General features: G+C 40.5%; 1 protein-coding gene across 3 annotated transcripts in view; it reads right to left on the reverse strand.

Moving 5' to 3' along the window:
- ITGA9 (integrin subunit alpha 9) overlaps positions 1–13,794 on the reverse strand; it is a 291,928-nt gene that overhangs the window by 40,158 nt on the left and 237,976 nt on the right. For all 3 annotated transcript variants that reach the window (XM_007057218.4, XM_043540653.1, XM_043540651.1), the window contains 2 exons: positions 1,482–1,607; positions 479–598 (listed from right to left, as the gene is read on the reverse strand). In XM_007057218.4, the coding sequence (XP_007057280.2) occupies positions 479–598; positions 1,482–1,607 (246 nt within the window). The remainder of the gene's footprint in view (positions 1–478; positions 599–1,481; positions 1,608–13,794) is intronic.

Genomic DNA, 13,794 nt, shown 5'->3' on the forward strand with positions numbered 1-13,794 from the left:
TATATAGCAATTACAGCTGGTTGAAAAGTGCCAGCTGTTTTTCATAGGATATTTAAAATAAAAACTACTTTTTTTCTAAATTTCCTGCCATTTTATTTATTTTTTCAATGAAAAACCAAACTTGAAACAATTTTCATTTTCAAAACTCAGTAAATAATTGTGGGGTTTCAGTAAAATGTATTGGCTTTTGAAAACCAAAAACTGAATATTTTTTACCAAAATCTGAAATTTTTAACACAAATAATGTTCAATGTACGGTTTCCAGTTTTCAACAAAAACAATTAGTAAATTTTGACCACAATGAAAATTTCAAATGGAAATTTTTAGTAATCAACTTAAAACTTTTCAGTAAAAAATTTAAACTAGTTCTACTAGACACAGACGGAGGCAATATTCAGTGCTTCATGTATATTTCAATATATAAGTATATTTAAATTACTATTGAGCATATGCGCTAGAAAGAGGCAGAAGCACTTACCTTCTTTAATATCTCTGTATTCAGCAGCATGTAAACATCTATATTGCGGGATTCTGCTTTTGCTAGTGAGCTTAAGTTGCAGCGTATAATTAAGCAGGACCTGCCTGGTCTTTCACAGTCCTAAGGGAAATAAGTAAAAGACTGTAAGATCTATTAGGAAGGGAGGAAATCATTCATTTTAATACTAACTAGCAGTACCAAACATTCCTACTGATTGAATGAAAACAGGCATTTGATGAACCAGTAAAACTGATTGTACAACTCCCTTATACAAAACAGTGTCTGTTTTCAGAATCTGCAGAATCATAATCATTCCAGGACTTCATAAAACCATGTCACAGGAAATTCATCCCTGAACTGAGGGTCAGCACACTTAAGCTGGAATTGAACACAGAATATGTACTGGGCCTCTGCACAGGGGTAAATTTCAGCCATGGCAAGTAAACCCTGCTATCTATTACTTCCTGTCAGAATACCTCCCCTGAGATAAAAGGCTTAGAGAAAAATGTATTGCAGAAAAACATTTTCAACAAGAATCTATGTATTTCTATTGCATATACAATACATTGCTCCAAGTCTAGCTGCAAACACGCTTTGAAGTTCTGCCTTTAGTGCCTGATGCAAAGTCCAAAGAAAACAATGGAAAGACTCCCAATGACATTAATGGGCTTTGCATCACCTCATTAGCTAGTTACGTTGATTCTATATAATTTCTCACTCACTGGATTTCTTCAACCTGTATCAATCTTTTTTCTTTTAGCATCAGCAGATATTATTCAACCTTTAATACTTGTGTTATTTTTTTTATTGTCTGTACTTTGGTAGCCTCAAAGCTTCCAGTGAGGGACTGAGGTCTGTGACAAGTAAAATGTCATTCTTATTTTAGACTACATGAAAGTTACTCTGAAAAGAAAAAAGTAGTTGACCACTTCACATTCCTCTGACAAACGCATTTTACAACATCTGACCCTTTTAAATTTCAGTCATATATGGAATTTCTTACCAGTACTTTTCTGCCAGACTTGGTAAAAAAAGCAAAGATCGTGTGAAAAATATTGTCATTTCCTTGAGGGATGACACACGGGTTAGGGTTTTTCTGAAAAGAGCAGTTTCCTTTCTCCTGAGCAACCTGCAAGCACAATGAAGATCATCAAGACATGTGAAGAGTCAATTTACAGCGCTTACAACGTTGCGTAATATGTGTTGTGAACCTTAGAACGCTTCAAGTGCCAACTTGAACAGGGTTCACTGTTCTGTAACAAGAACAGGAGGACTTGTGGCACCTTAGAGACTATCCCATTTATTTGAGCATAAGCTTTCGTGAGCTACAGCTCACTTCATCGGCTGTAGTTCACGAAAGCGTCTGCTCAAATAAATGGGTTAGTCTCTAAGGTGCCACAAGTCCTCCTGTTCTTTTTGCGAATACAGACTAACACGGCTGCTACTCTGAAACCTATTCTGCAACAGCAACTCCTATCAGGCCTGACAAACTCACCACACCTAACGCCACTTTCAGGGTTCTTATCCGTAAATAGTGTCTTGTACAGTACCAAATGAAAGCCAGTGACACAATGGCCATCACAGATATTGTGAGATGTATGTACAGAGGGTATGTAAGGAGTTATGAGTACCTACTAAATATACGTTTTTAACTAGTAACAGAGCAGAGTTGACAAACAAGTTTTCTGCCAGGCAAAGCATATCCCTGTCTCTAATGCAAATTAAGCATTTTAAGCAAAACACAGTGGGAGCTACATTTGCATTCCAAGTCAACATGAGGATGTGAAGTTAACATGGGGGCCAGCACACCAAAGAACAAACAATAGGAGGACATTTTGTGATCCATTCACAGAGGAAACCCCGGAAAGATGTGGGAGTTAAGACAGAAAACCAGCAGCTCTCAGTCAAAGGCTGAATCCTTGAGAGAAAATCGATTTTGTTAAATAGGAAAGGTAACCCTTAGAAATTGTAGACCTAGGGTTGCGTTTTATGTTTTGTTTTACATGTGGAACCACTTCTGTTTCCACTTCTTATCCTGACCCACTATCTCTTAAAATGTAACCTTTTATAATAAATTTATGATTATTTCACTGTAAATATATTTCAGTGCTGTAATATTATAAAGCCTGATCCTGAGTTGTGTCAGTCAAATTGTCTCTCTCTCTGGGGACAGCTTGCCTGGTAATTTCTGTCAGTGACAGGAGCTAGACACTGCAGGGAGTGTGCCGAGGACTCGGAAGTTGGTGTGTGTCTATCGCTAGCCTGCACAGAGAGGGAAAGGTCTGCAAAGACCTGGAAGACAGTGCTTGTGCGTGGCAGAGGATGTTCGTTTCAGTGAGATGAGCTACAGCAGGCATCAGGCAAAATTGCTTCATACTAGGGGCAAGTGGTGGTGAGGTGCCTCAGAATCCTGGGCACCATCACAGTGTCCCTATACTGTGACACTACATATCATTAGACATTTCAATCAACTTCATTGTTTCATAGTTTGTAGGGATTCGGGTCAATGTGGCCTTGCAAAATCATCATGAAAATGTACCAGCCCGGGCACAAAATCTGTTCATCTAGCTTTATCATAACTAATAACAAAGTTGATAATGATAACATAAAGTAACAATATTTTACTCGCTTGTTCAACAAAATTGGATGCCTAAGGCAAGCAGATGCATGAGTACAATTTTTCAAGGCTTGTTGAAGGTTAGCCCAAATCTTCATCCAAGATTGCCATGCTACGTCAGGCCACCGATTCCACAGCTAACTCTATGCAGCCTACAGAAGGGCCCTGAACAAAATCCATTGAAATGAAATAATATCTGCACCACCATAGAATATCAGCCAATTCCTCCCTACTGCCCTCAGAAGAATAGAGGGGGAGCCTTTGTTAGATGCCCACTTTGGTGAATAGCATCCTTGTAGTATATGCTTCCCAGCTCACCTCTCTGACTGCTCCATTTTGCCAGAACGAGAACATAAACACATTACAAACCAACATCTCAACAAAATTACATACGAGGTGTGGAGAAAATCTGTTACAGACACAAAATTGCTCCATGGCCTTTTTCACTTGCTTCATGTAGTCTGTCTCCACAGACTCCATCTGAGCTGCCTGAAATCTTGGTCATATGAAAAGAAAAGATTAACAGAAGTTTATCCAAATTTAGAGTAATCTTTCCTGTCTCCTCCGCCTCCTCCTCCAGACAGCTCACTGCCCTGCTTCTTGATAAGGTATGACCTCCTGCCCCACTGACCAACCAACCATTCTTCTCCTGATATTACAAGTGGGGAGATGAACACAGAAGCAAATAAATACCAAAATAGTTCACATTTCTCCTAGTGATTACTTGCCTATCAAGGCTATGGTCCTCTGTATTTATCTGTCCCACCAGAACTAGTTTTCATTATTTATTGTATGCAAGTGATTCACAAATTATATTGACATGTGTTGTCTTTGAATTTTAATGTTTGGTTTAGAACCCTGTTAACCGGAATTTCAATATTAAACCAGGAATAGCAAAGAATTAGTACCTGCTTTTTAGGTAGGACAGACATCAGTAAATTCTTACATTGGAGATAGAACAGGATCCCATCCTGCCTGTTCTATCTCAGCTTTTTAAATTTCACACAGATAAAACATGGTGTGCACTTAGGAAAATCTGCCAGAGGAGAAGTAATCAAAGAGAGAAAAAGAAAAGATCTGTCATGATTGGGGCTTGATTGTGCCCAGAGATAACAGGGGTATGAAGTACACATTCATTTACATCTTATAAAGTTTGACCAAGTGTTTGCGCATACAAGTAACATAATAATTTAACTTGACATGGTTTGATATCCGAAACATAAAAGTCCAATCCTTCCTTCTCTAAAATATCGGGAAAAGTGGGTGTCTACTTTAAACCCAGAAACTGCTATACTGGAACAGGCCAATGGGTCATCTCATTTGAAAGCCTGTATCAGACAGAGGCCAATACTAGCTGCTTCATAATAAGGTGCAAAATCCCCATCCTTGTCCTAATTGTGCGATACATTTGTCTGGCGTACTTTGCGAGCACTGGAGTTGGCATGTATTCAATCACATTAATTCTTTAGAGTATGTTAAATGCAGCTGGGAGGGGAAGTGGCAGTGCAGGCTGAGTAGCATGTCTTTGAAAATTGGTCTTATCCCGAGATTGTGCAGGGCCACAGAACCAGTAGCAAAAGCCTGCCAACAGATACCTTATACTAAGCTACTCCAAATGGTTTCTTCCAGTGATTGCTCTGTCCTGACTGCAGTTTGGCATGAGTCCTGCAATCCACACTGTGCCCTCATACAATGCCATACAACACAAGGGAACTGCTCCCTCTGTTGCCAAACTCCCACCCCCTCTCACCCTACAAGGTCTGGAGGACCATTGTAAATCATAATGACCTTCAATACATTTGGGAGGCAGTGCTGAGAAAGGCAAGCGCCTGCAACTTATAGCTAGGGCCCTACCAAATTCACAGTCCATTTTGGTCAATTTCATGGTCATGGGATTTTAAAAATTGTAAATTTCATGATTTCAGCTATTTAAATCTTAAATGTCATGGTGTTGTACCTGTAGGGGTCCTGACCCAAAGAGGAATTGTGTGTGTGTGTGTGTGTGTGTGCGCGCGCGCTGGGGGGGGGGTTGCAAGGTTATTGTAGGGGGTGTTGCAGTACTGCTGCCCTTATTTCTGCACTGCTGCTGGTGGCGGCGCTGCCTTCAGATCTGGGCAGCCGGAGAGCAGCGGTTGCTGGCCAGGAGCCCAGCTCTGAAGGCAGAGCCACCGTCATCAGCAGCACAGAAGGAAGGATGGCATGGTGTGGTATTGCCTCCCTTACTTCCGCGCTGCTGCTGCCTACAGAGCTGGGCTCTGAGTAACCAGCTGCCACTCTCCAGCCACCGAGCTCTGAAGGCAGCAGCGCAGAAATGAGGCTGGCACGGTGTGGTATTGCCACCTTTACTTTTGTGCTGCTGCTGGTGGGGGGCTCCCTTCAGAGCTGGGCGCCTGGCCAACAGCCACCACCTTCCAGCTGCCCAGCTCTGAAGGCAGCACAGAAGTAAGGGTGGCAATACCGCAACCCCCCTAAAATAACTTTGTGATCCCCCCCCCGCAGGACCCCCAATTTGAGAAATGCTGGTCTCCCCCATTAAATCTGTATAATATTGGGTAAAAGTACACAAAAGACCAGATTTCATGGTCCATGATGCGTTTTTCATGGCTGTGAATTTGGTAGGGCCCTACTTATAGGATATGCATTGATGTTTTTCATAGTTACCATGAGCCTGAGTCTGGAAGTACATGTCAGGAAGGGGAGGTATGAAGAGGCTGGAGACTGGGGACTCATTTTATAAAGTGAACTAATGGGTTTTTTATCTATCTTCTGTTTCTCTCTAGAATACAGGGACTGTTGTGTAAAGAGAAAGGGGCTGAAGGGAACAGGCAACTGCTGGTGAGTCCAAGAACAGTCAAGTGATGCCCTGGCTGCTCTCCTGACTGCCAGAACCTTGCCACATTCAAAATCATTAGTAAGGCCACTGTGCCATAAAACACATCTAAAATTTGTATCTGCACTGACTTTAGGTGCATTTGTTCAAGTTTAATTTTCAACCCAAAGATCTTTGAAAAACAGGCATCATTCTGAAGGCAGAGAAAAAGCACAAGCTGACATACCCCATGCACACTTTCAAAGGGTTCTTTGAACATTTTATTCTAAGTGAATTATTATAATAATAAATTCATAGAATGGTCTTATTTCTACAGAGACAAATTGTTCTCGAATATAAAACAATCCTGGCCATTTCAAATTACTTCGTGGCTAGACACGATTTCTTACCTCGAAGGTGAATTGCATGTAATAACAATGTGTTCCTGTAAAATTTTCTACAAGATGAAAATTTTAAAGAGGCATGTTTTCTCTATTTTTTACTTTAGCCTCTATACGTGATAGTCTACAGTGAAAGACAAATGGCAGAATTATGAAACCTGTCAATTTAGAACTGCACACACTCCTGCTACCCAGCAGTGAGTGTTATTTGCAGTTGGAAAAATTTTTGTCAAAACTTTTTTTTTTTTGGGAGGTGAAATGGAAATTTTCACAAAATTTCCAGCTCTGGGTTTTCAATTTTAAACTGAATTTTTTGCAGGGGAAGGGGGGTTGTTTTTCCAATTAAAACCTGAAAAACAAATTGAAGAAAATTTTCAACAACAGCTAAAAATTATTTGCATAAAAAATTTTAAGGGAAAAAGAAATAATTTTCCAACCAGCTCTACTTATCTGATTTACACAGTGGACATTTCTTTCAAAATGAGCCAGACACCAAGATCAAAGCAACAATTTCTCCTGCAAGATCCAAAATCTTATGAGGTTTATTGCAGGACTATTCTGACCAACTTCTTCTGACAGAAGAGTAATAGCTAATCATTAGAAAAACATTTTCCTAAACTGTAAACTTGAACTATGACTAATGTAACGTGTCTGTTATTCTTTCCCAATTTTATTTGCAAATGGACTTTTAAGTTTACTCAGCCATAAGGTGAAGGGTGAATGCACCAGAGTGATGAAAACTATTACAAATGTTGTTCATCTCTCACTGGCATCCTTCAATGCGCATACATGCCTCTCCAAGATTTTCAAGAGTGAGTAGTGCCCAACTTAATACACACTAACAAGGCCTGATTTTCAAAGAGTGGGCTCTCAACACTTTCTGAAAATCGTCGTCTTAAAAGGATCTCAGCTTTTCAACTTGGGCAGCCGCAAACTGAAGCATCCAAACTCACTAGGGGGTATGTGTGTATACATTTTTTGTACATATATAACTACAGACCTGCACATACTCATATATATGCATATGTATACAAGTGTGAATATGTATATCACAAGAACTCTATCAGACTTTAAATAGTGCCAAGCATTATTCTGGTCCTCGATTGGATCCTCAAGGCACCGCCACAATAGTTTTATTACTACTAATAATGAATAAGCAGCTAGAAAAGCCAAACATCCCTTATTCCAGCAATTCCATTTATAAATGGCACACACTGAATGACAGGTCAGTCTCTAGCTTTGTAAATGTATTAGAACTGGTTGCTCCATTAAAGAGCCCATAAACATGTTTGATAGACAACATTTAAATGACAGCTTATTCGGTGGGTATTTCTGCCAGCATTTTGTTGTCAGCACAAACCACAAAGCTCCTCAGAGACAGGATGTAACCATGGAAGAAAAAATTTGAATTACTTCATTCTTCGGGAATGCTATATTTGCAACAGAGGAAGAAATTCCCATAGGGTTTCTTTAATAGTCTTTGCATATTTGAATAGCCTCATGGAGCAGGGGGCAAAGGCATAAAGTAGCAATGTATATTAGTCATATCAAATTGCACCATCCTTAATAAAAATAAAGTCACTTATAGGGTCAAACAGTTCTGGATGTAACAGCTCAGATACACTGCATATACACAACACATGCTTCAAAAATATGTAGGATATTTAATACCATTGTGTGGAACTGCTGCACTGATTTAATTGCTTAAATGGGGCTCATCCTTTCCAAGTTTCCCACACATGTTGGGGAATCATGAAAGTGCTTGGAATGGTAGAATATGGCACCAGTGAAATGTGAATGTTATTCCCCATCTAGCAAAGCAAGAATGGGTAACAGAGACAACAAAATTAGAGTTTGAACTGCTACTCTAGTCCAGATATTTTAAATAAGTAACTCCAATATGAAGAGAGCTGGTTTCTAATCTGGGTCGAACCCAGGGTTTGCCTAGGAGAAGTAAAATATGTGGCACCTCATCCGACACCCTCACTTTGTATAGTCAGGTCCCCCCACCTCAGAGTACTCACAACATCCACCTCTGCCTATCTGTGATTCCTCCCCCACCCCCTCCGGTGCAGTAATTCTTCCCCTCACCTGTTGCTGGCCTTGCCTAGATGAGGATTTAAAGGTGTGATGTTAGCATGTGTTAGCTAACATGTGCTAAGTGACAATTTCAAAATCCAGGCTGCACTGACTTTAACGCATACTAAACTGGTCATTTTAAAGCTCGTCTCCCTTCTAGACTTTAACTCGGACAGTTTAGCAGGCTTTAAAAGCAGTATGAGGTTTTACATGTTATCAAGGCCACCTTGCATGGGCTGGCACACTAGGAGGTGGAGGTGATGTGCAACTTTCCAAGGAGGGAGCTGGGGAGATCAACTAGGGACCACAGGTAGGGAAGCAGGAATGATGCTCTTTGGCTTGGGGGTGGGGGCTCAAGTGTATGCATGTGGGGAAGGCCCATGCGGGAATGGGACAGAGGAAGAAGGCTGCCACCATTCCCAACCCAACATTAAGTCTGATCTCCCGGCTAGAAATAAGCAGCTCAGTACTAATACCACGCTTAGTGCACACATGTTTCAAACGAAACCTGGCAAGCAAATGCAGATCTCCAACCCATTTTTTTTATCCTGGGAATAGCCTGCAGTCCCTGTAAAGGAATTCCTCATTATATCAAACCTAAGGGGTAAAGCAAAAATCCCAGGTCCCTTCCACAAGCCTGATTCCCCTCTCACTTACACTGATGGCAAACAGGAGCAGCTTCATTGCGCTCGAAGGTAAAATGGAGAATCGGGCCTTGAATGTCTATGATGGGACCAAATCCACATTTAAGTGATTGTGGGGGAATATAGTTCAGCAAGTTCAAGGAAACTCCAAGAGTCATAAAACTTTCTGAATGATAAATTATAGGGATTTGGGAAACCCACTTGTGGTCTGAACATAGGTCAGTTGTTTCACAAAATTGTGAATACTGTTCATCCCTAAAACGGATGGTTTCCTCATAAGTCCCAGAGTATCCTGGCTCCAGTGACTAAGGCCAAACCTTCCCTCTTGAAATTGCTACCAGATAGCTTCTATGTACCTTTATTTTTTACCATTGTAAGTTACTTTATGTATGCGTGCATAACAAATGGTTGAAGTCTGCAAATTAAATAAGAAATAACAGATCCCCTTTCATTTGTCTGAAATGTAAAGTGTAATTTGTATATGTTAGTATCAGGGAAAATTGCTTCATAGAAGTATCCCAACTCATCTTTTATTGGTGTTAATTTTATATAGACAAACTGATATGAGTGGTTAATTGAAAAAGTCATACATGTTCAGATATAAAGAGATAGATAAATTCCAGACCAGGTCAGGCTATATACAGTAGAAAAACAAGCTATGTAAGTATGTTATCTTAGCACTTGTTGTACTTGCCAAAAATGTTTAGTATTCATAGATAATGAAATATGTTTGAATTAGAACAGTCCGTTGATTCTGGCAATAAATTAAGAACCTCTGAAAAAACAGAAAAGGATAAAAAATTAACCCTGGAAGAATTCAACGAACACAATAACAGCGATGTTGCTAAAGACAAAGGGGTAATCTAAGAACTCGTCCTTAAATAGTGATTAAAAGTTGCAAAGTTAAATTACTATATGGAGATTCTACAGACACACAATGAATTATGATAGTAAAATTCTATTATAGGTTTGTGTACTATTTATTCAGCTAATAGTTAAAGGGCCAAATCCACAGGTGGCATACATTGGCACTGAATTCAGTGGAGTTATGCTGATATATATCAGCTGGCTCAAACTGCATGCAGATAAATCTTTCTGACCACCAGCCAGAGAGATGAATCCTTAAGACTCATCCATTCCACCACACGTCGCCAAAAGTAACATAGCCCGATCCTCAACTGAAGCCAATGGAGCTTCATCAAATTATATTAGCTGGCCATTATTTTTATGGTCTAACTATTGAAGTGTCTATAACGGGTTATAAGATTTTAAATAAAAGCCAGTGTAGACTATTATTATATTCCACTGATATACCTTGCTCCTTCTCCCCAACCCCACACAATGAAATGTTCCTGCAGTTTTAGTCACTTTACTGGTTAATAACTTTCTAAACAAATGGATACTGGCAATCAGCCTCCTTTGTTTATACCACAGTCACCCTTCTTTATGAGCTAAATCCACCCATCTTCTGTTCTCGGGTTCCAGGAAGTGGGAGGAGGAAGAAAGGCTGACAGAGGATCCTGTTCATCCTCTGTAAACGTTAGAACTAGATCTGAGCAAAACTTTTCAGACCATCAGTTTATAGAGTCTCTCTCTCTCTGTGGCCCAATGACTATTAAAGTATTTTATGCAAAGCAGAACAGCTTCAACACGAAAGACTAAGGCCCACCACAGACTATCTTATAGCACAGGTGTTGGGGCTCTCAAGTACAACGTTGGAGACCCACATTCAAATCCCTTCCCTATGTTAGGCAGAGGGAGAACTGAACCCACATCTCCCACAGGAGTGCCCTAACCGCTGCGCTACTACTGGACGGTGGGCATCCCCGCCTACTCCTCAAGATGTGTTGTGAATACAACCCTTCATTTCCTCTTACGTCAACAAGTGTCCGGACACTAAAAGGATTGCTGAACAAAATGTTTCGTTTGACCCAAAAGTGAAGTTCTGTTGACATTTTTGGTTCATTGACATTTTTCAGAGGTATCTAATTCGGTTCAAGCTGAACCTATTTTTTTCTTCCCTGAACCTACAGCAAACCTAAAAACCAGCCATTCACCCAGCCCTGTTTAGAAGAGACGCAGTTGGTAGTGTGTAAAACGTGTTAAGGGGTGTGTCTTGCTATCACATTGGTCTTGTGGGTTAGGAAGCAAGTCCAGCCATCCCCAGCTAACTACTGGGCATGTTACTGTCAAGCAGCAAATGCTTGCTGGGGACACGTTCGCTCCTGCTCAGAGAGACAGTGAAGTGCACACCTGGACCTCTGTTCCCTCAACCCACTTTGAGGAATCCTGTAGCAGCTGAGGCACTGGGCAGGTTTCTGCTGCCTCTCACTGCTCTGGCCAGGGCAGGATTTGGCCCTGACATTTGCTTGCAAATACTAAGCAGCCACCCACAGAAGTATTTAATCCAAGAACCGGCGCCACATGTCTAGTTGAGCAAGAATAGCAAAAATATTCAGATTTAAAGTCCGTGACTCTCACAAGAGAAAGGTTCCCTACTGAGACAGAGGGCACCGTTACATAAACAGAGAGAAGAAACAGCGAGCATTAGTTTGATTTATTTTTACTGCCCACATGAAGTTTAGGCCTACAACTGAGCAATGCCATACATGGCAACCAAAAGGACAGTTTATACCTAACATTCACATGCTGTGTGTATATATATATACACGCACACACACACACACACACACGAGTCTTTAGCAGCTGAAATCCAGGAGGAGAGCACTGACGTTTATGTTCTTCCTTCCTCTTATGGTCTGTAAGAAGCCCAATCGCCATATCATGGTGAACAAAGTTTAAGGTATATTTCTTTTAGAGAGCTTCTTCTATAACCTGCAAACTAGGAGCTGACCCTTCTTTGATATCCTCCCCTTCCTCCCAGCTCCTACCAACTCGAATCAGTCCCTTTCCAAGGCCTTTCCTAAAGACATAAAAGCCCATGGTGTTTTTTAAACCTGCTGCGTTAATGTTATTACTTGTCTGGCTGATCAGCAAAAGGCTCTGAAAACAAAGCAGAAAAACTGGTTTCCTTATGGAGTCTGAAAAGGTGACTTCTAGGGCACACTCACAACTCTCAATCTGCCAGGGTTTAGAGCACCTCACAGTGTTTCCAAGCACTACCAGGCAACTTTTAGCAGTGCTGTGAAAGGAGAGATCAATATCTGATAAACTGGAGGAACTTTGCAAGAACGAAGAGAGTCTCTATTGTGCAGCTTTCCTGATTTCAGAGCAGCTGAACCAAATGTTGCTGAGCTATATTTAAACAGGTCTTTGGTTTTCCCTGAAAGACCTAGAAATCTACCTATAGCATTTTCATGCACCAGAGAAGAGACAGGCCTCCAGGGTAAGGACTCTATTTAGGCTACAGGACAGAGAGTAAGACCCTGTAGTTCTCCCCTGATTCTCTAGCTTTCAGACCAAGCAGCATAGTCTATGGTGTCTACTATCACCATACAGAGTTTCTTTATGTCCTGGCTTGGACTCAGTATTCATGGAATTGATAACTCACTACGCTGCCTTTCTGCCTAGATTAAACGAAAAACTGACCCTTCTTAACCTGAAGTGTTTTAAGTTCTTATTTCTTTCTGTCACAAAAAGAGAGAACCCCCTAAATCTTCCACCTTACACTGTCAGGATTGTTCAATGCTACCTGGTAATGGTTTCATTTTATAGGCTCAGGAACATTCTCACAAGGTTGGATTTCAACAGTTAGGACAGCCCTCTAACATGACCCTCTTGTTCCTATTCGGGCATAGGAGTTTAACCCTATCCCTCCAAACAAGGAGGAACTTTATTTACACAATCACAATCATCTTATGATCCAACTTCCCTACTTTTTAGTTGCAAAACGTACATCCATCCCAAATCTCGTCAAACTCGATGCTGCTATAGCAAATTATTTGCAAACAAAAGCCTGACTCATAAATCAAAACTTACAGGAAACTTTTATGTTAGAAGAATTAATCATTCATTTCAAGTTTCCTTCCCTACTATTTTTGGCATGTTAAAGCTCCACCAATAGGAGAATGGGGAAAAGGATATTATTCTCATACTCCCTGAAACAAACAAAAAATGCTGACTCTGCCCTCCTGCGATTCAGTAATTCTTCAGGGTGAATTTCCTGGCCAGGAAGCTTACAAAAAGTCTATTGTATGTTCTTCACCAGGCCTCAGTAAAACACCTCATTGCCATGATATATTCTGTTTCCTTCATGCATCTGAGAAGGGTGGTGCATACATCTAGCTCACTTGACAAAACTTCTTGCTTCCTTCTGACTGCAATCCAAATCCACCCATAGGAAGAAGCAAATCAGCTCCCTTTACCAAGGCCCTGGGATTCCATATATTTCTACAGCCATGAAGGTGGGAACTATGTGCCGCTCTCCCCAGAGAGAAAAGAGCCACACAGTGTAACTGACCCAAGGTGTTAATCAGAATACCAAAACTACCTCAATACCTTTAGGTCATGAGTAAATTCTGTTGAAAAAATTGTAGTGATTGACAAATGTCACTTCTTTTTCTGTCTATAAACTGAGCAATTTGCAGGTTTGTTGTGAATATTCAATACTCACAATTTGAACCTTGGTGATGTGTTTTGATTGAATACATAGGTCACAGGGTTCATTCCAGTTCCTTGTTTGGATAAGCATGACTCACAGTAATCAGTCTTTTTGGTGTAAGTACTTATATTTATACATTCAAAATGCGTTTTCCCAAAAAAAAATTCTTTAGCCAATATTCACTTAAAATGTTCTGCCTCCTTGA

Source organism: Chelonia mydas, chromosome 2, assembly GCF_015237465.2.
Source record: "Chelonia mydas isolate rCheMyd1 chromosome 2, rCheMyd1.pri.v2, whole genome shotgun sequence".
Lineage (NCBI taxonomy): Eukaryota > Metazoa > Chordata > Testudines > Cheloniidae > Chelonia > Chelonia mydas.